Source organism: Rhinolophus sinicus, chromosome 15 (assembly GCF_057876585.1).
Source record: "Rhinolophus sinicus isolate RSI-liver-muscle chromosome 15, RSI-T2T, whole genome shotgun sequence".
Classification (NCBI taxonomy): Eukaryota; Metazoa; Chordata; class Mammalia; order Chiroptera; family Rhinolophidae; genus Rhinolophus; species Rhinolophus sinicus.
This window is the reverse complement of record NC_142515.1, coordinates 109,044,986-109,066,748: the sequence shown is the minus strand read 5'-3', so window position 1 is coordinate 109,066,748 and position 21,763 is coordinate 109,044,986. Positions and strand designations below refer to the sequence as shown.

Here is a 21,763-nt window from a genome sequence, read left to right as displayed (position 1 = left end):
GTGGACTCCTTACATAATCGAGCCTCCTTGGATGGTGGTGGTTGTGGATTTGAGGGAAGGAGTTAGGACTATTAAAAAGCTGTGGCTTTTACATCTGACTGGTTTAGGGCTTTCTTGTGACTTTGGCTCCCTAAAAAGTAGTTTGATTTATTAAAATCTAAAGTAAAAATATATCCTCTGTGGGGACAGAGTCGCCAAGAGCAGTTTCCAGGCTCTCAACCTCATGTGGAAAGGTGCTGGCTCAGGTAGTAGATGGCCATCAGATATAACTAGTTGGCCATAGACTGTAACCGGTTAGCCATTAGCCCCCAATATAACTGCCATGGCTATGCTGGGAAGGGGGTTGTTGGTTGGTTGGCAGAGAAGCCGACAGTGGATTGTGCATCGTGGGGAGCCTGCTTCCTGTGTCTCCAACCCAGCCGCCAGGGAGACTATAGTGATTTGACTCCCCTATCCATGGCTCCGTGGGTGTTCCTTTTTGGCCTAGCCATATCCTGTGTTCTTGAGCTGGGCGCGGGACCAGAGACCTGGCATGACACCTCCCTCTCCCCTTTTTGGGTACCTTGATGAAGAAATCAGTAAAGGAAAAAGGAAGAAGAATGGGGAGTCATCATTATTCAATCCCTCACTATACATACACAGTGCTAGTAACATATGATAATCAGGCCTGGGGGTATTTATTGATCTATTTATTTACATGGAAATCATGTAGAGAAATACAGTGAACAGAGAATTCCTTTTAAGGAGATGTAAACTTTTCTTTGTACCCCTGGGCATGCCCTGGATGCAGTGTCTGCCTATTTCATTTGACTTGAAGGGCATTGTCTCTGTCGCGAAATACTAAACCATTGTCTGTCTTTGTGCCCCGAAATTCTATTGATGTTTATTCCATTTTGTTTACAGTCTTAGTGTGTTTTTTTTAGAGTCCCTCTGCTGAATCACAGTAACCAAGGGAAGAATGACATCATAATATATTACTAAAGAGTCTTCTCTGGGATTCAAGAAACATGGCAAACTTTTGAAGACGTGTGTTCAGTGTTGGGTTCTGGACCCAGTTTTGCTGCTAATTAGCTATGTGACCTTGGTTGTTCAATTTATTTAATTGCTTGGAACCTTGTTTTTCTCATTTCAGGGAAGCTGTGACTAATAACCTCCACCCGTTTGGTCCCTGCTAAATGCAGTGGCCAATCTTGGCCCTCATCTTCCTTGACCTATCAGGGTTATTGGACAAAATTGATCACTGTCTCCTTGACATGCTTTCTTCTTGAAGTCTCCTGAAGTTTCTCAGCCTTCTTGACGGTTCTTGTTCCCCTCTAAAAGCTAAAGTTTGGAGTGGTCTCTTCTCTGACTCACTTCATCTTTAGGTGCTCTCCTCTGTGATATTTCACATCAGGACCTTGATAGACGCCACATTTATGCCTTCCACATGGACTTGTCCCGCTCTCAAATCCAAGTTCAGGAACCCAGCTGCCTTCTTGACATCTTCTGTAATAGGCATCTCAGAAGGAACATGTTTAAGGCTGAACTCCTGATCCCCACCCCCCTCCCCAAATATCTGACCCAGTCTTATCTATCTCAATAAATGGCAGCTCCATCTTTCCTGCTCAGGCCAGAACTTGCAGTCAAACTTGTCTTCCACCATCACTCTAGTCTAAACCATCACCACCCTAATTGGACTATAGCAACAGCCTCTCACTTAGTAGTCTCCCTGGTTTTTCCCTTGCCCTTCTACAGTTTGTTCTCACAGCTGCAAAGAATGATCCTGCAAGTCAGTCATTTCCTACATTGGATGAAAACTGTCCAGTGGTTTATCTCATTCAGAGTAAAATCCAAATTTCTTACAGTGACCTAAAGACTATGTGATTTAGTCTCAGTTTCTGTTCTGACCTCATCTCTTTCCTGCCCTCCTCTCCCTCCGCCACTAACACTGCTGACACACTGTCCTCCCAGCTATTACTCTAGTGCTCCAAGCACATTCCTGTCTTGGGGATTTTGCACTTAACACGTTGCGTACGGATCACGAGAATCTTCACGAGGGATTTAAACCCCGTGCGTACACAACGTGTTAATAGTCTCTCCATCTGGAACACTCTTCCCCAGAACAACCCATGGCTGGCTCCTTCACTTCCCTCAGGTCTCTGCTCACTCAAATATTATCAAAGACACCTACCCATCACCGCTCCACATCTAATAGCTACAATTCTACCAGATCCCTCTTGGTACTTCCTAACCCCTTACTTTGCCTTGCATTTCTCCACAGCACTTACCAACTGACAGATATTTAATGTTTCCCCCCTCCTTCCAACCCCCACACCCCCAGAATGCAAACTCCAAAGAGGGCAAAGATTTTGACAGTTTTGATTGCTGCTGTGTTGCTAGTGCCTAGAACAGTGCTTGGCATGTATCTTAGTCCCTTTGGGCTGCTATAAAAAAATACCACAGACTGGGTGGCTTATAAAAACAGAAATTTATTTCTCACAATTCTGGAGGCTGGACGTCTGAGACCAGGGTACCAGTATAGTTGGGTGAGGGCCCTCTTATAAGTCACAGTCTTCTTATTGTGTTCTCATGTATTGGAAGGGCCTCAGGAGCTCTGTGGTGTCTCTGTTATAATGACACTAAACCCATTCATGACCTAAGTTCCCCCCAAAGGCCTCACCTAATACCATACCATTGAGCATTAGGATTTCAACATAAGAATTTTGTTGGAGACACAAACATTCAGAATATAGCAGCATGTGAGGTTATTGACACATGTGTATTGAATGAATGAGTCTGTAAGTGATAGTTGTAATATTTAAATTGTGAGGCCACTTTGTATGCTAGGAGAAACTCTGGCTTTACAATAAGACAAACCTGGTTTCAAATCCTGGTTGCACACATACTATTAGTGTAAACTTCTCAGAAGGTCCTTTTACCACATTTGTGGGATGGGCATAATATAATATCTTGAAGGTTTATTGTGAGTATAAAGCGGAACAAATGTACATAAAGCATTATAGCTATGTGGAAGCTAAAAAATTAGCATCTTTGATGATTTAAGTGTGGATGTATTTTGGAAGCTATAAAACCACACATATACACACACAGAACTAATTTTACTGAGGATCATTGTATGTACTGTACTATACTAAACTTTTCAGGGTGAATGATTTTAGTGCCCCTAGCATAGTGCAAATTAGAAAATGAACAATTAGTGGCATCTATACCTCATATCTATAGATGCTAGTGGAACTGATTGTCTGATGTCCCATTATTCCTGCCTAATTTTCCCTTAACCTTTGGCTCTGCTATGCCTAAAAAGGTAATATGTATTCTTAGTATCTCAGTCTCTCACAAAAACCAGTGCACAAATTCAGACACTCAACTCACTCATGGTTAACCCAAGTAATTAGCTGGTAAAAAGCTGTCAACTACCATTTCTTCAGCTTGGTCCTGCTGGGTGAGTACTATTTATTTCCGTTCAGCACACAGTACTAGAAGTGCTAGAAAGCGATTCAAAGGGGAATATGACATGTCCTTATCCTCAGGAAACTCAGTGTCTTGCTGTTGTCTGGGCCAGGGTTACAAGGTGTATCTAGTACAAGCTATTACAGGACAAGAAGGAAGTCAGCTACCTGAAGTTAGAAGACAGCAGGTAGCCAGACAGACAGCATACTGATGCTTTTTCCATCTTGAGTTTGATTTTCCTTGCAACTCCAAAGGTGTAGGCCATGTTCTTGAGACTCTGAGTTAGTATCGAAGCCTCTGGGTCCCGGAGGTTTGTGAGGTGGGAGAGCTCTGGGACCCAGGGCCAGTCTTTAGGAATCATAGACTGCAGGAGTGCTAGGTAAATGAAGGCAGCTTCAGAACCTCCCTTGGGGTTCCCAAGCAGTCCTGCTTTGATTGTGCTGTACCCTTTTCCTGACTTGCAACCCTCTCCTCAGTAATCATGTGGGCTCAGAATAACTTCAAGAGTCCAGGTAGCTGCAGAACTTCCCCTGGATGCCCCCCTCTACCCTGGCAGCCCCGCCTCCCCGGGCAGCTGGTAAGTGTCTTTATTTTCCAATGAAGTAAAAAGGTGTCGTAAAAACTCACAGGACAGGGATCAAGCTTTATTCATTCTGGCCTGGCCCAGTGCCTTCACACACTGTATATCAGATATTTATCAATTGTACATAGGTTTGTTCTTCAGGAATATTTATTAGTCTCATCTTTATTCATCAGGAATTCTAGAAGAACATAAATTGAATTGTTTCAGTTTAACATTTACTCATCCATAAAGATTTCTTGAGTACTGTGCTGGGTCTTGGGAATACAAAAGAGAAAACAACTTGAACCCAAGGTAATGTTTATTGATTCTTCTTTGCTTTATTCCCAGGTTTATACCAAATTCATCATGTTTACCTTTCAAAAACTTAGGACTCTCAACAAGGAATAAGAACCTTCTTTTGTAAATATAAACCATAGAGAAATAATTGAAGATGAGTATTTCTATCTTCTCTATCTTTTAAGATGTTGTAATTAACACTGGGTACCAGCAAGTTCATTCATTTGGTTCTTCCATAGCCCGCAGCCCCAAGTTAGAGTGGGGCCAAGTCGTTTCCAGCTCCATCCTCACAGAAGGTGACTTTGGTGAAGGTACCTTGCAGCCCCTGGGGGAAAGTCGTCTAGCTAGGCCTCTGCTGCTGCTGCCTCCTTGTCCCTTCCCTTTGGGCTTAGGGTGCTTACAGGGAAGGCACACTGGCAGCCGGTTCTGCTGCTCCTTGAAATATTCCACTGTGTGTGACACTTGTTCAAATATCTTTCCTCAAGAAAGCAGATTTCATGAGCCACTCCATTTGCTTCTGGACTGTTGAAACCCTGACAGATACGATGTAAGAATCCAAAGAAGGAAACATTTAAAAATACGTGACACTGATTTGCAATGCAGTTGGATTTTACATTGTCTATGAAGCCTACTGTGGTCATTAGAACTATCCATCAGCCACACAGCGGGCTTTGTCTGGTTTTTGTGGCATCCATTTGTTCTTGTCTTCTGTTTCTCCCTTACCACAATATTCCCACGGTCACAGACACAACCATTCCTTGTGTCCTGTTTGCACTTCACACTTTTGCTAAACATCTTGACATGAAATCCCAAAGCGGATTTTTCTTCCTTCTCTGAAATCACCGATGAAAAGATTCCGTTCTGTGTGCAGCCTATAGAATGGTATAACTGGAGATTGATGGACGTTTCATCAGATGGTACTGCTCTCGTCTCAAAACAGTTGCTGTTGACCTTTCTGAGCTCAAGTGTCGTGGAGAAATAACGGAATTAATTATAGGACCATTTATCTTTCAGGAATTCTCTTATTTTAGTGGGTTTTTCATATGTATATGGCACCATGTCTGAGTTTACTCTTTTATGATGGTAAAAGCCATCCATCTATCTTATACGGTATTGTAGTTGCATTATACCAGGAAAATATGTAAGTGACTATTTCAGTAATTAATACTTCTAACACTGCATTTATTTTAAGTAAGATGTGGCTGTGGCAAGGTCTCTAACCTCATGAAAAAGGTTTCCACCTGTGAGAAACCTTTATATAGAATCTTTACAGTAGGTTTTAAGAATTTCAGCATGTCAGAATGAAGGATTCAATGGCCATTAATAAGAAATTAGAAGCTTAAGTAATCCTTGGGTATGCCATGATAGCTTATGAAAAATGAGAGAAAGCGTGATGTGAAGAGACCTTTGAGAAGAAAAGCTGTTGTGAAATGTGCTCTCTTATTCAACCATTAATTCAGCCAACTTTTGCTAAGTACCCATCAGGTACAGTGCTGGAGAAGAGGGATGACACATTAAGACAAAGCTCCTACCTTTAAACAGACACTGTTTAGAAGGAAAAATATCATAGTATTTTTATTTAGACTTATGTTCTTGTGTTCTACTTTGGGGTTGTCTTTGAGGTTTTTAGGAAGGGACTACCATGAAGACAACCATTTATTTCACACTGTTGAAAATAGGGAAGCTAGGGCCTTGGAAAGAGCAGACTATCCCTCTGACATCGCATATCTCCATCATACAAAAAGCTGTGAGGGGCAAAATTGATTTTTGCCTGAATCATGTGCTTGGCATAGCAAAGGAGATTTTAGACCTGATGAATTGTAAGTACATCATTTCTTTTGCAAAGAGATCATTGCGATTTGAAGGAAATAATTTCTGTAGAGCACCTGGCATAGGGAAATATGCCACTGCTACAGATATTTTTCTATTTTCTTGTCTTTTCTGCTACGTTATAACAGTTTACTTTTCATCAGCATGATGACATGGATTATCACCCCAACATGGCAGTGCTCGAATATAAAGTACAAAGTACAGTGACCAAAAACTCCTTAAGATAGAAAGCATTCCCAGGGGTGTATCCTCAGAATGCATAAGTACATATGCACAATTTCGGAACTTGGACAATGTCAAGGAAATAAGATTTTACTCGTACATTAAAAAAATTTTTATTAAATTATTGTTACATTTATATTTTAAAAAATTAAAAAGGGAGAGTACACTTTGTGCTTTGCTTCTAGTTCCTCTGCTGCTATATGGAGAGAAGCTGGATTATTTGGTTTTTGATTATTTCTCAGAGATAATTACGTGCCTCCTAACTGCTGTAAAAGTAAAATAATCTGTAAGTCAATTATTGTAGTCATTTTGATGACCATGTAACTGTACCTTAAAGGATAATTATACAAGATAATGTTTATGTGAGGGACTTATTGTAAAACGTTAAAATGTTGGGTCTTACTTCAGGGATACTGTAGATGCCTGATTTCTGTGCTGTACACCCAAAGCTGAAGCTGAATAATAATGAATGTCAACTATAATTATATATATATATATATATATATATATAGTCACAAGAAGTGGAGTACAACGTATGGAATAGAGACAGTGGAAATGTAACGGCTCTATGCGATATGAGAGGGGTAGTAGATTGGGAGAAAGGGGTTATCACCTTGTGAGGGGTATAAATGATAAACGTCTAACTATTACAGTATTTTGTACCCATGAAACTAATAAAATAAAGAAAAGAAAAAAATAAAAATAAAATGTTAGGTCTTCATATCATTAAAAAAAAATGTAAGTCGTTTGGTTACTTACTGTTACTTAAGTCAGAATTATCTTATGGAAATATGGCTAACGGTGGACGAGCTTTGCTCACAAAGATGGATAATGTAGCCTTATTTATAACATACACAAAACAACTAAAGGCCAGCAATAGGAAATGGTTATATAAATGGTGAGAGATCCAGGCAATGAAATCTTACATATACATGAAAATTATAGTTACGAAGAGCTTTATTAACATGGAAAATTGCTTATGCTGTCATATATAGTATGTGATAAATGTTTTAGTCCTAACTTTGAAATATTTCTGTTTTGGTGGATTCAATTTTCTCATGTTAATACAAAAGGCCAAGAAATTGGCCCGAGGCATGGAGTATCCTAGCAGAAATCCAATTTAAACAAGAGAACCATTCAACTTAGGTAGTTTGTTAGAAAATAATGTAGAAGTCTTAGTGTGGCTGTGTCATCAACTTCGTGATATTTAGTCCAAGTAAGTAGCTACTTTTACGTGGTAGAATTAATAAATGAACCCATAGTAGCATAACTACTTATCTAGTCTGTACTTTAAGCTACAGTTTGACTGAAAATGAGTTTCTTTTGTATTAATATAACTACAGCATCCATGATAACTCTTACTTCATTCTACCCTTTTGGTATCCTATATCTGTCTCTACTATCAACTAAAGTGAAATAATTGGCTTCTTCTAAGAATTAGCGTAGGCTTTTAGTGCTGAATGTTCAAGACATGTATAGTGTTGGGAATTTTAGGTTTTAATAACACTTTGGAGTTATGGGTCACAAAAGAGAACTGATTCATTTGTTTAGTTACCCTTATTTCATCTCTTTGGTGATAACGCAAGTTCAGTTTATTTTGAACATAATGTTAGACCTTTCCATTTATTGATTAAATTTCAAATTCACATGGGATTAGTTCTTTTCAGACAACATAACTATTATAATTACTTAGTATTGAATGGAGCCTTGCAAGTAATTAAAGGATTGATTAATCTGTTGCCTTTGAGTTAGTTAAATACATTTTATAGTGGATAACACATTTTTGTTTATATTTTAGGACTTGGGCTATGTTCCTGATTTTGTACAGACTGTCATGGCTCCATATATATTATAGGACATGCACAAAAAAGGTAATCTGAAAATGTTTGTCATTAAGTCATCTTAATTTCCTGTATTCAATGGCATGTAAAATTTTAAGAAGTGCTATACATATATAATCACTAAAAATAAATAATTAAATAAAGTATTAAATAATTGCCATTAGATGAAAGAATATTTTAAAATACAACCAGTGTTAACCCACCTGTATATTTACATTGATTTCTAGTCAGAGAGTTGAAATTGTACTGGTTGTCCGCTCTCACCCTGGGTCTTCTGTGGCTCAGGGGAAATCTAATTATGATGGCTCCCTGGAGTCAGGGTGAAACTTACTACTATGGGACCCATAAACACTGGCGCGACTATACCTGAACCAAATCCAGTACTCTGGCCTCGTTATCACAGTGCTGTGATGTACTGGGCTAACAAAGAAAGTCTTGGATTGGGTACTGACGTAACTAAATATCTCTAAACAGTGGCATTACTAAATATCTCTTAAATACTAAAAATGTAACTCTACTTAAGAAGGATAAATCCCTTAAAATATGTTGTCATTTAAGATCTTTAAGATGGAAATCTTTAAGACGAAGAACTTGGAATAATTAACAGTCTGGATGCAGTTATCATGTACCCTTTAGTTTTACTGTTTATGCATCTCAAAATATACCAGTTCAGAGGGTCTGTTTTAAAATACCATTATTTTCCACTAGGAGGTGCTATGTCCCCTTTTAAAAATCAGTTCCCCTGAAAAGAGTAAGGCAAAAAGAAAGCAAGGTGTCAGACTTAACTAAACTTCTTATGAACCCTAAGTGTTGGTAGTAAATTTGTTATTTGTACATTCTCTTTCATTTTGGAATAATAAAGTGTCCATTAATGCACAAGATGTATATTGTTCTTGCTGTGAGCTAGGCAGAGTTAGACATCACAGTACAAACAAGGTCCAAGACACTAGTGCTTCTTGGATGAGAGGGTGGAAAAGGAAAACAGGTTTGAGGGAGGGAGTTTCATTCAACAGAAGTGATGGTTGAAGTCACTGTTGGGAAGGATTTCTATGTGAGGGGTGGGAATGGATGTAAAGGAGAGTAGGGTGGAGTTTTAGGGAGCCCTTGGGAAGGGGAGGCATGGTGGAAGCAAAGGATGAAATGTAAAATGTGTGTGGAGGGAAAGGGTGAACCATTGAAGAGACGGGAAGTGCAGTCACCTAAGGAGGGAGTTTTAAGAAAGTGTCGGTGGGGTGGGAGGGAAGGAGGATGGAGGTGGGTTCAGATGTACCTGAAGGAGAGTGAAGACAGAGAACAAAATGTACTTGTTTAGAAAGAGGACTGGTGGGTATAAATTCTAATCACATACACTTAATCCCTTGGTCAGTTCATCAGAATGGCTCAGCAGAGCATTCAAAGCCCTTTTCAGGTACTACCCGGTAGCCATTACCACCCGCACAAGTCCATATATAGTCTGATACCACAATGGACAGCACACAGGAGTGGGAAGAGCAGGAGTTTCATGCTGCCTCTGTCATTAAGAAGCTGCACGACCCTGGACAGCCTCGTATCCTCGCTGCACCTTAGTTTTCTTCATCCGTAAATGAGGTGGTTGGAGTTGGTCAAGGTTTTTTCCTTCGGTGTCCAAGGATGGGCTTCGTGGAATCTGAGATGCCCCTGAAATTGTAAGCAAAAAAAATGTTTTTTCCCCCTAAGGAGAGAATCCATAGCTTTTATCAGATTCCCCAAAGGATATGAATCTTAAAAAGATAAGAACTACTAGGTTAGGTGGTCACTAAAGTCCTGTTTACTTTAGAATGCTGGAATTTTGAATCTCTAGCTTCAACCAGTCTGTAGCATTCCATACGAGTATGACCTGACCAGTCTCAGCAAATCACTGCCAGAGATCACATTAAAGATCAGAGTTTCTAAAGCGTAATTGATGGAATCAGTCCTCTTCAGAAGACTATTGAGAAACTCCAGACAATTTTTAAAAGTTAAACCTAGTCATTTTTTTTTTTACTAGCCCACAGATATTTTTATTAGGACCCAACTGCTGCATCTCCATTCATATCAATTACCAGTCATGCATCTAATGAGCAGAAACACCAGAAGTGGCTGCAGCCACTTAAATATTGTATGTAAATGCCATTGCCTTGGATCTGTTTGCCGCTGAAAACCAAACCAAACCAAACCAAAACAAAAAAACAAAACAAGCAAAACACCAATCAGAAGAGAAAGCAATTCATTGAATGAAAAGTGGTGACTGAACTTGCCTCAGCGTGATTGCCGGGGTGTTTCTTCTGGCAGGCGTGGTGTGACAAAATGGCCAGGAATTCGGGCACTGATTTGAAAATAGCAGTGGTCACTGGAGATGACATCATGGGAGAAGTGACTGATGTTTATAGGATATGTTCCTAAGCAAGAAGACATCATGTGATAAACAATTATGACCGTTTAATCTAATTATTGAAAATTGGTATACCTCTTCAGACTGAGCTCTAGAAATCCCTTTCTAATCTGCCTCCCATTAGTCTAGAAAATTTGGTATGTCAGCTGCCTAGATTGGTTATCCATTTATGTTTATAAACCACTTATATATGGTATTAAAGATTCAGTGATTAATTGCAGGCAGTGTTTAAAATGACGTTAGACCCTTCGTTCGACATGGAAGGCTAAATTGAAAATGCGTTTCTTGTAAAACATGGAGGTATTTAGCACCAGCCATTATCTACCTCTCTAATCTTTAAGTCATTCTGGTTCCTACTGATAGATTTTGCTGCAGGTGATCCATTCTGTCTCAACAGGGAGGGAAATGAAATTAATAAGTTTTTATTCACACTTCAATGTGGCAATTTAGATGTTGCAGGCATGCATCAAGCTTTTCATTGGTGCTGTTTCCTTCTGAGCTTGGCTCCCTGTGAAAGGCAAAGGGTGTAAAATCCCACCTGTGAAATGCAAACAGTTTTTGCGGGTCCTTGGATAGTTGTACTAGCTGTCAGGAACAGGCAGAAATCAATTGACTCATTTGAGTGTAAACAGAACAGATCTGCTAATTAGCTTTATCGGACTAGAACGTTTGGCCTGCCTCACATAGGCCTGTAAAATGTCCTGTGTGTGTGAGTTTAGATGTATGATTTGTGACAGCTGCTGTGGAGATAACCTTGAAGAGCAGTCCTATTACTATGTAAATAGTATATTTTTAGTTCATCTGTATCCTCCTTCTGAAAAAGAGGTTTTAATTTTTATAGTACCTAAAAAGTAACTGCTAGGAGTGAATTGGCTGCCATAACTTGCCCTTGATTTATTATTTTTATTCTTTTAAGACTTTTATTAAAATGTAGCTAACATACAATATTATATTAGCCTCAGGGGTACACCATAGTTATTCAACATTTATAAACCTAAAGAAGTGATCACCACGATAAGCCCAGCAACCATCTGACACTGCACCATGCTGTCACAGTATTAGTGACTATATTCCCTGTGCTGTAATGTACGTTACATCCCCATGACTTATTTGTTTCATGACTGGAAATTTGAACCTCTTATTCCCCTTCACCTTATCCCTCCTTTTTAATTTTTCAATTATGGTTGACATTCATTATTAATTTCAGGTGTACAGCATATGGTTAGACATTTGTATAATTTAAGAAGTGTCCCCCTGACTAGTGTAGTACCACCTGGCACTATACATAGTTATTACCATATTATTGACTGTATTTCCTATGCTTTACTTTACATCCTTATGATTATTTTATAACTACCGATTTGTATTTCTTAATCCCTTCCCCCTTTTTCACTTGCCCCCATCCCACTTCTTGTCTGGCAACCATCAACATGTTTTCTGTATCTATGAGTTTGTTTCTGTTTTGTTTGTTTGTTTTGTTCTTTAGATTTCACATATAAGCAAAATCACATTGCGTCTGTTTTTCTCTGACATACTCCACTCAGCACAATAGCCTTCAGGTCCATCCATGCTGCTGCAGATGGCAAGAACCCATTCCCCTCCCTGGCCAAGCAAATATTCCATTGTACATATGTACCACCTCCTCTTGATCCATTCATCTATTAATGGACACCCAGGCTGACTCCACATCTTGGCCATTGTAAACAAAGCTGTAATGAACATGTAATGAATATGTCCCCTCAAAGTAGTGTTTTGGGTTTCTTTGGATAAATACCCAGAAGTGAGATTACTGGGTCCTTCTTTGTCTCTTGTTATAGACTTTATATTAAAGTCTTTTTTTTTGGGGGGGGGGGTCTGGTATAAGTATTACTACCCTCGCTTTTTTTTTTTCATTTTTATGAAATATATTTTTCCATCCCTTTAGTTTCAGTCTGTGAGTGTCTTGATCTGAAGTGAGTCTCTTGTAGGCAGCATATATATGGGTCTTGTTTTTTTTATCCGTTCAGCCACCCTATCTTTTGATTGGAACTTTTAATTCATTTATATTAAAAGCTATTGTTAGTAGTGAAACCCTCTTTCGTGCGTGTCTTTAGTTGCACTGTCGTGGCTGCCTCAATGTCCTGAATCATTTTGACTTTGGGGAAGAGCCAGAAGTTGCACAGTGCCAGAATCGGTGAATGAGGTAGATGAGGACACACCGTAATGTTTTTATTTGACAGAAATTGCCATATACCAGAAGCGATGTGTGACACGGAGCATTGTCATGATGGAGGATGATTTACAGCACACTTTAAAACACACCTTCTCTTAACTGTACCTTACACCCCACTTACTGCACTGAACAAGTTGAAACTTGTCACACACTGTTACTAAGATTGGACGCACTGCTTCCCATCTTGAAGATCCCTGACTTTCCATTGGATGGCACTCGGCAGCAGCATTCACCATTTTTTTTTTTTTTTATCACACTTGTCATAATATATAACACATTTTATATGTATATGTTATGTTATATAATATAGATATCTTTTATGATCTATATAACACACCAAATCCCTAATGGTAACTTAAGAATGGAGCAGTCCCGGCTTTAAGCTTCGGTGGTGGAGTTGCTTTTTGGCTTTGGTGCCCCTCCATTGCTGTGGACAGAGTTCAGAGGAACAGAAAGTGCACTGAGCAATTTTGGGGCTTCTATAAAGTGATTATATGCCCCTTTAATGAATTACCATATCTAAGTAGCTTCAGCTAGTGCTGTAGTTGTTCATACAAGTTTCAGGCACTTTGTCCTATTTTCCATAACTCTAGCCTGAGCCACTTTTTTGGGGGAGGGGAGTCATAGAACCCACCCTGTGCCCATGTTCTCGCCAGTGCTTTGGTGCTTAGCCTGGGAAAACGTGCCTGAATCCGGAGCCCTGAACACGTAACCTCATGATTATGGGCATAAAACAAAACAAAACTCAGGTCTTGCAGGAAAATGTATTGGTAACTTGTTCTTAACTTTGGCTTGATAGGAAGCATGATTCTTTACTGGCGATAACTTGCTGTAGGACCTTTCAAATTCCGCAAATCACTTTGCAAAAGCAATAAGAGATTCTATCTGTATTTACAGCAATCCAGGAGGACACATACTATCAGTGTCCTACTTTAAAGATGAGGAAACCCAGAGGAGCACAGAGAAGCCAGGTTGTTTGCCTGGTCTAGGCTTCACTCAGCCTCTCGTGGTTGGGCTCCTTGTCTATAAAGTGGGGGTTGAAATATTTGCCTTACAGTGTTATTTGGAAAACTAATGAAACGTTGTATAAAAAGTACCTGAAACAGAATACCTTTTTTCAATACATAGGTATTTCTTTATTTCAATAATGAAATTTATAGGATTCTACTTAGCCTATTGTAAGTTTTTTATTGTTTTGGTGTATGTAATAAAATATAAGGTCTCTGAATATAGGTTTAAAATATTTTTGTAAAATATTTATAGGAGACTCTGCAAGGATCAACCATCACAGATAAGGAGAGTGGGAAGAAATATGCAGACACCACTAAAAGCATGGATGTGTATCTTGGGTAAGGTCTTTCTCTTGTGTTCTTTATTCTTCCTGCCCTTTCTTGCTCCCCTCCTTGCGAGTGTAGGTGGACATATGTGGCTTGAAAGTGTTAATAGTTTAAAAAAAGCCTTTTCCCCAGAGCTCCAGGTAGCAGCAGAAACTTGTCAGAGTATCAGAGGACTTTCTCAAGAATCACCATAATTTTTACCTCCCAGATCACACAATAAGCTTGGAGTAAAGGGAGGAGACATTCGTTGACAACTATAACTGATTCAATGATGTCCCTTTGATATATCTAAACCAATAGCAGGACAGAAGAAAGGAATTCAACTTTAACCCTTAAGGGTTAGAAATCTTTGGTTGTAAGAAGTTGGAAGGATTGGGGGGGGGGGGGGCTCTGTGTATTTTGCACTTCCCTTACTTTACCGAGCACTGCAAGCTGCAGGTGTGTGCTGGAGGCAGGGGATACACAGGTGAGTAAAAACCGGTGCCAGCCCTCAGTAAACTGTTCATGTACCTAGAAGACAGATGTGCTGTGATCTTTTCTGCGTCCCACTGCCCTGTGTGTTTCTGCAGGCTGGGGAGTCTCCTTACCTCTGAATGCCTCGTGTCTGTCACAGGTCCTTCTCACAGAGGTTCAGTAAATGGGTCCCAATCAAACCAACTAACTTAGTGATTTACACTGAGAAGCTGAGAATAGTGTTTGGAGCAACACAGGGTGGTTTTCTAGAAGACCTGCAGCTGTTTTTCAGTGCAGTTGAATTGAACACAGCCTAACACCAAGGCCCTACCTATTTGTCTGTGCTTAACCACAAACTTTACAAAGCCTAGTGGAATGTTTTCCTCCTGCTGCTCCTCTGAACTCGCGTGACACTTAGTTCAGTCCTGGGGCACTTGGTTCCCCAGCTTGATGGCATGTCCAGGCATGCTCCCTCGCCTTCCTTGTCCCTGGCTTCTGCCATACCATCCTTATGCCTTGTTAGTGCCCAGTAAATGTTGAGTCTCATAATGGATGGTGGGTGGAGATGTGATGTTGCGGGGACATGGAAGTAAGGCAGTAAGGTAGGAATAGGATTTTGCTGAGAGCAGACTAACAGGTGTTTTTGAAAGCAACAGTTTACTGCATTTTAGGCATAAGAGCTCCTTCATAACATGGTGATGAGCTGATAAATAAAATGGCATCTGAAATAAGTGGACATGTTATGTCTTGAAAACAGAGCCTTTAGTTTTCTTTAAAGGAAAAAGAAAGGAAAGAAGGAAAGAAAGAGAAAGAGAGAAAGAGACAGAGAAACAGAGAGACAGAGAAAGAAAAAATGAAGAAAGGAAGGAAAAAAAATGAAACAACAAGGAAACTTATCTACTTATCTGTCTTGGCCTAGGGTTCTTTGTGGGGGAACAGGGTCTCCCCTGTGAATCTGTGATCACAGACCTGCCTTCACACAGGTTGGTGTTTAAATGTAGACTACTTTCATGGTCGGTAGAAAACCACAATCCAAGTAATTGATTTGGTAACTTAAAGTTCATGGCTGCTACTATTTCCAGCTCATCTGGCAGACACAAATGCAGGTCCAGGGTGTTCTCTCCAAAGAAGCTGCTCCACAGTTAAAGCCTCACCAAACTAACAGGAGTTTGCAATCTGAAATTGTAAAACGTATATAAATGTCCACAGAATTCACAAACTGGAAGTGTTCAATGCAGAATGGAATATGCATGTTAAAGATGTTTGAAGACTAAAAGCCAAAGCAGGGAACAGGAAGCTTTTAAAGAAGGCCTGGGTGGATTTGAATAGAGACCAAATGAACTTCTATTAATTAAACATATAATCATTGAACTAAAAACTCAATGAATAGATGAAAGAGCAGGTTAGATACATTTAATGGAAGATGAATGAATTGTATCCACAGTGCTACAGTGCTGGGACCCCCTCATTCATACTGTAAGTTCATGGGGAGAACACATTTATCACGTCGGGCTTATCGTCTTTGTTTTACTTACTAACACACAGTTAATTTTCTTTGGCCATTACAAAATGTGTTTTCAGGTGCCCGTTTGTAAACTTTAAGATATAAAAAGCAAGTCAAATAAATAAATTGCTTTCCTATTTCAGGTTTAATATGTCTAGTGTACCAAGGAGCACACAGTGAGTTTCCAATTTGATTTCATAGAACAACGATACTCCATTAAAAAAATGATAGAATATTTTGTTGTTGTCGTTAACCAAGTTATTCAGAGATGGCCACACGAAACTGGTTTATAAACTGATATATGTGGTTGGTATAATAATTTCTGCACTTTTGTATTCAGTATCCCCAGGCTTTATATTTAATACCTTGGAATCCAGTGGAATCTTAAGGTAATTAGAGAAGTCTTTAGAGTTTGAGGACGCTTCTAAATGTTTGGGGACTATTTTGCTTATGTTAATTTTTTAATAGTAATTTTTCCTAAAATTAGGTATATTAACCCTTTCCTGGTCCAATTCCCAGCTCTTGATGTGCTTCCATTTAATCCCTTAGGAGCTTGAGGTTCTTAGTTGTAAAATACTCTCAAGTCAAATTGGCTTCTCCATATGGAGAAAGAATGGTGACAATTGTGCTATGTAGATAGAAAGGAGGATCCATACTGTAGGTTTCTGGGATCTCCCTGTTCACCCATTCAGAACCAACCCCGTCCATAACTTTGCTCCTATGAAGCTGTATTATCTAGTTTTAAGTCTCCACTCTCCCGTGGGAGGCTGCTTTGAAGCCAGATTCCTTCATATTGATCCTCAAATCCGCGTACCTTTGGGCCCTGCTCCTCCTCCAGCAGACTCTTCCTTCCCTCTCTTCTCCAGTCAGTTAATCTCTTTAGAGCCTAGCTTTTCCTGAAATTGATCTTTCTTTTCCTCTCTTCTCTTCCTCCCACTGAAGAAGTGCTATTCTTTGTAATCTTGGTTTTACTAATATTTTGAGCAAATTGTGTCCTATGTATACTCCAGAAGCTTCTAGTATTTATCATTATCTCTTGCTAATTGTGTGACCTGGGAAAGTTACATAATCTCCGGGGCTGCTTCCTAATCTTCATATCCACATGGGTTATTATGAGGATTAAATAAGAGGACCAGCTGAAACACATAATACACTGTCTGTCTGTAACGACCCAACAAGCATCTTAATTGTTGCTAGATATGATGACCATTACGAAAGGGAATGTTCAGAGAGCCTAGGAAATTTATAGTGGGGGCCCCTAACCTCTTCTGAAGGGGATGGGAAGGTCCTCCAGAGGCAGTGACACTTAAATTGAGACCTTCAGGGTGAATAGAATTTATTCTGGAAAAATATCCAAAGGTTCTAAGTGGAAGAAATGGCACTGCACATTCCAGGGCCTGAAGGCACACTGTAGAGCGATGCAGGAACTGAGAAGTCCAAGATAATGGGATGGAGAGAAAGAGCTGGAAGGATGGGGAGAGGCCAGTCTTAGAGAAGTAGGCAGGAGCCAGAGAACAGAGGACTCTGAATGCAATGGTTAGGATTTTGTACTTTATCTTGATCACAAATCAAGAACCACTAAAGAAAAGTAAAAGCAAAGAAATAACACACATACAGAGTAAGTTCTAACAGGATAATTCTGGCTACCTAGCAAGTTAGGGGCAACAGACTCGAATGATAAGCTGTTGCCAAAGGCCAGTTGAGAGCTAGTACCTTGAGCAAGGGAGAAACTGAGAGCAGTGTATTGGTTAAATAATTTTTTAGGAGGTAGAACTGAAAAGATCTGATAATAGAGGGGATATACAAGGTCAGAGAAAGTGGGTTCTAGGCTTTTGGACACAGCACCAGGATTATGTTTAAAAAAAAATAGTAATAAGGGGGAAAACCCATAAATACCTTAAAATATCTAATAATAAGGAAATGGTAATACACCATCATTAATTATGTTTGTAATAATTATAAAACATAGGAAAGACATATTATTTAATTTCAGGAAAATAAATGCATGATGAAAAATGTATACCAATATTCTGATTTAAAATGTTGAAAAAATAAACATTAAAATCCTATGCGGAGAGAAGGATCAGGGAAGAATTTATACCAGCTACTATGGTTCATAGTGGCTTAATGAGTAATCTCTTCTATTTTTACTTTTCAGATGTTCTTTGATGACCAGATATTACTTTTATGAGAAACTATTTATACAATAAAATAATATGGACAAGAACAGCTATTTTAAAGGGAAATCATTTGTCACTTGTACTTTATCTGTAGAAATCTAAATTTTTATTTGTGGCGTATTTAAAATGAGACACGGCTGCGCAGATGTTTTCTTAGGGAAAAAAATTGGCATTATTCATTTTTTATGTTAAATGACATGGGCTGATTATTAAGAATTAACTAGTTTTAAAATGTTTGGAATGGTTTTCTGTGTTGAATGCTGTGTGGCAGCTCATTTAATCCTCACATGAACCCCTATAGGGTGGCCCCACATGTTGGTTGTGAACTACATAGTTTACATGGCCATGTGTGGAAACCTCAAAACACAGAGGAGTCCAGAATCCCAGGTCGACTGAGCGCTAGACCCAGAAAGCATAATTATGTGTGTAGTAAACTTTTTCATATGCTCTTAGTATTTGTGTGTGTCACCATCATCAGTCTCTACATCTGAACCAAATTCAGGTGGTGGGGATTGGGGGGTCCATCACATCTTGTTGTGGTGACCACAAAATATGTACAGTATTATAAACATGAAGATTGTATCATATGTATCTCAAACAAGAATGAGATTATACTATGAATATTATCTAATCTAATTTTTTAAATAATGTCCTTTGAACAATAATATGTTCAGTGTTTTCCAAAACATCATTTTCATGGCAGTATATCATACTAATATATGATACAAATGACCTAACTAACTTAGAATTGAACCTACGTGTCGGTTCCATTTTTTTGTTGTTTTTTACTATTTTAAATAAGCTATGGTGGATATCCTTATAGCTAAATCATTATGTCTTTTCTTGATTATTTCTTTAAGATAAATTCTTCTGGTTTTAAGCATTAGTCTATCATACACACAGTCAACTCCCAAGAATAAACATTTATGAAGCACCTGCCAGGTGTAGTTATTGGGATCCTAAATACAAGACCATCAAACTTGCTTTCAGAATGGTCCTGATTCTATAAGGGATTCAGAAGAATATTTTCAAGGTAAAAACTGAATTTTTAAAAATTAAGCTAGCTAAAACCAGTACATATAGCCTCTTTATTTGTATAAAAATTTATAAGGTGTGTGGTTTACCACAGGGTGGCACACGTACATATCTGTTTATTTGTGACATGTTAGTGAGCAGTTATTTTTCCTCTACTGATCTATTTTTGTGTGTGTGAGTTATAACTGAAAAAATATTTAGGTTTAGTCTGAGATATTTATCATCTCTAGTTTATTATCGAGCTGAGTTTTGTACCTGTTTTGGGTTGAATCGTGTCCCCCAAAGTGCAGTTCTAACCCCTCAGTACCTTAGAATGTGACCTCATTTGGAAATAGGGTCTTTACAGAGCTAATTAAGTCAAAATGAGATTATTAGGGTGGGCCCTAATCCAACAGGATGTTTATTCTTATACAAAGTAGAAATTTGGACCTAGTGAAAGACACACACACACACACACACACACACACACACACACAGGGACAACAATGTGAAGATGCTGTGAAGACAGAACTGGGGTGATGCATCTGTAAACCAAGAAACACCAAATGTTGCTGGCAGACCACCAGAAGCTAGGAAAGGACGATGAAGGATTCTCCCCTAGAGCCATCAGAGAGCATGGCCCTGCTTGTTTACACCTTGATTTCAAGCTTCTAATCTCCAGAACTGAGATAATAGATTTCTGTTGCTTTAAACCATCCAGTTTTTGGTACTTTGTGTGGCAGCCCCAGGAAATTAAGACAGTACCAAAAATAGAAATACTCCAAGAGTCTATCTCTTTAAGAACTAAATACACTAAGTATACCGGAACCTTGAAATTTCAGGCCATGCTAGGAAATTGTTTTTTCTATCACCCTACTCAATTCAGGGCTTTGTTGTTAGAAGTCCCTTGATCCCGACTCTCAGAAATTCCTACATCATGAGGCAACTTACCTATAAGAACCTCACAATACATAGGCCTTTGCCTCTGCTGTAAATTAGGAATCTGCAGATGACATTCCAGACCTCTCTCCATCTACACAGTGGCTCTTTCCATTCTTGTCTCCCACTCTTGCTCTGAACCTTGTCTAGAGCCAAGCAGGTGCTGCTCACTCTTCTTCCTATCTCTTCCTTCTCCTCCTAAACTGTCATAGGGTTCCAGACTAGTGGAAGCAAAGAAAACATGAGGTTTATAGCAACAGTGGGAAATGTGTCCTCAACCTTTTGCTCTTACAGGTCAGTATTCTCTCCCTCAGAGTGATCAACTTGATTTTTGCTGTATTGAACCTTACTTGGGAGCAGATGACTTTCAAATTTACGTCTACTGACTGTATTATAACTCCATTAGGAATATCTGAATAGATTTGTTTTTATTTACAATTTTATTCTTACCTCAAAGTCATCAGCCTCTAAGATTTATACATTTCTGACAGTGATATGGTCAGTCTCCCACTGACCTAGTCTCAGGCGATCTTTGTTCTCTTCCATGGTCTCCCTTATCTCATCAATCACCAGTAAGGTCAATTTTCAATCCATAATATCTTTCATTTTCTTCCTTTCATTTTCATCCACATTTGTAGTTTTCTTACCTGTATTCTAAAGACTGTCTTTTAATTGGTTTCCATGCCTCTTATTTCCAGTTCAACAGCTTTCCAACTTGCTAATAATTGAAGTATCAGAAATCTGATCTCCTAGGTTTTATCATCTTGGTCTTATTTGTTCAACCAGACTAAACTTTTTAAGGGCATGGATCTTTACATTTCTACAGATTTATCAGATGTATCACTTAGCCCAGAATAGAAATTAAAGAACATGAACTCTAGACACATTGCCTGGTCTCCTGGTTTTGTCACTTACTAGCTCCATGAGATGGGACAAGTTACTCAGCCTTTATGTGCCTTAATTCACTCATCTGGAGAATAAAGATAATGGTAATATCTACTCTCATTGCATTATTATGAGTGAATAAAGCACTTAGAACAGAACCAAAAATGCATAGTAATTTTCAATAAAATGTTCATTTTTATTTTATTGTTTTGCACTTTGATGTTCAGCAAATATTTGTAGACTAATAAAAGATAAATTGTATTAATAGAAGCATGCTTTGATTTTATCTGAACATATTGTTGCATGTCTTAATTGTACTGTGTTTCCCCGAAAATAAGATCGGGTCTTGTATTAATTTTTGATCCAAAAGACACATTAGGGCTTATGTTCATGGGATGTCATCCTGAAAAAATCATGCTAGGGCTTATTCTCAGGGAAACACAGTAGTGATGTAGTCCTGAGTCTTGTTGAGTTCTTCAAGTATGAAATAAGAGAATAATACACGCTCATAGGGTTGTTGTAAATATTACAATAAGTAGGTTGCTGTTGGTAAAGGCTGAGTCCCGTGTCTGGCACATAGTAAACACTTAAGTAAATGGTACTCAGTAGAAACAATAATAATGGTAGTACTAAAAATAATGAAGCAGT

At 38.8% G+C, this 21,763-nt stretch overlaps 1 protein-coding gene across 1 annotated transcript in view; it reads left to right on the top strand.

Moving 5' to 3' along the window:
* The window catches only part of LOC148755285 (uncharacterized), a 72,137-nt gene that overhangs the window by 1,693 nt on the left and 48,681 nt on the right, over positions 1 to 21,763 (top strand). Inside the window, 9 exon segments of the mRNA XM_088792676.1 lie at positions 1,735 to 1,822; positions 4,495 to 4,620; positions 6,547 to 6,647; positions 8,160 to 8,232; positions 8,940 to 8,953; positions 10,492 to 10,572; positions 13,256 to 13,258; positions 14,067 to 14,152; positions 14,710 to 14,773. Of these exon segments, the coding sequence (XP_088648802.1) occupies positions 1,735 to 1,822; positions 4,495 to 4,620; positions 6,547 to 6,647; positions 8,160 to 8,232; positions 8,940 to 8,953; positions 10,492 to 10,572; positions 13,256 to 13,258; positions 14,067 to 14,152; positions 14,710 to 14,773 (636 nt within the window).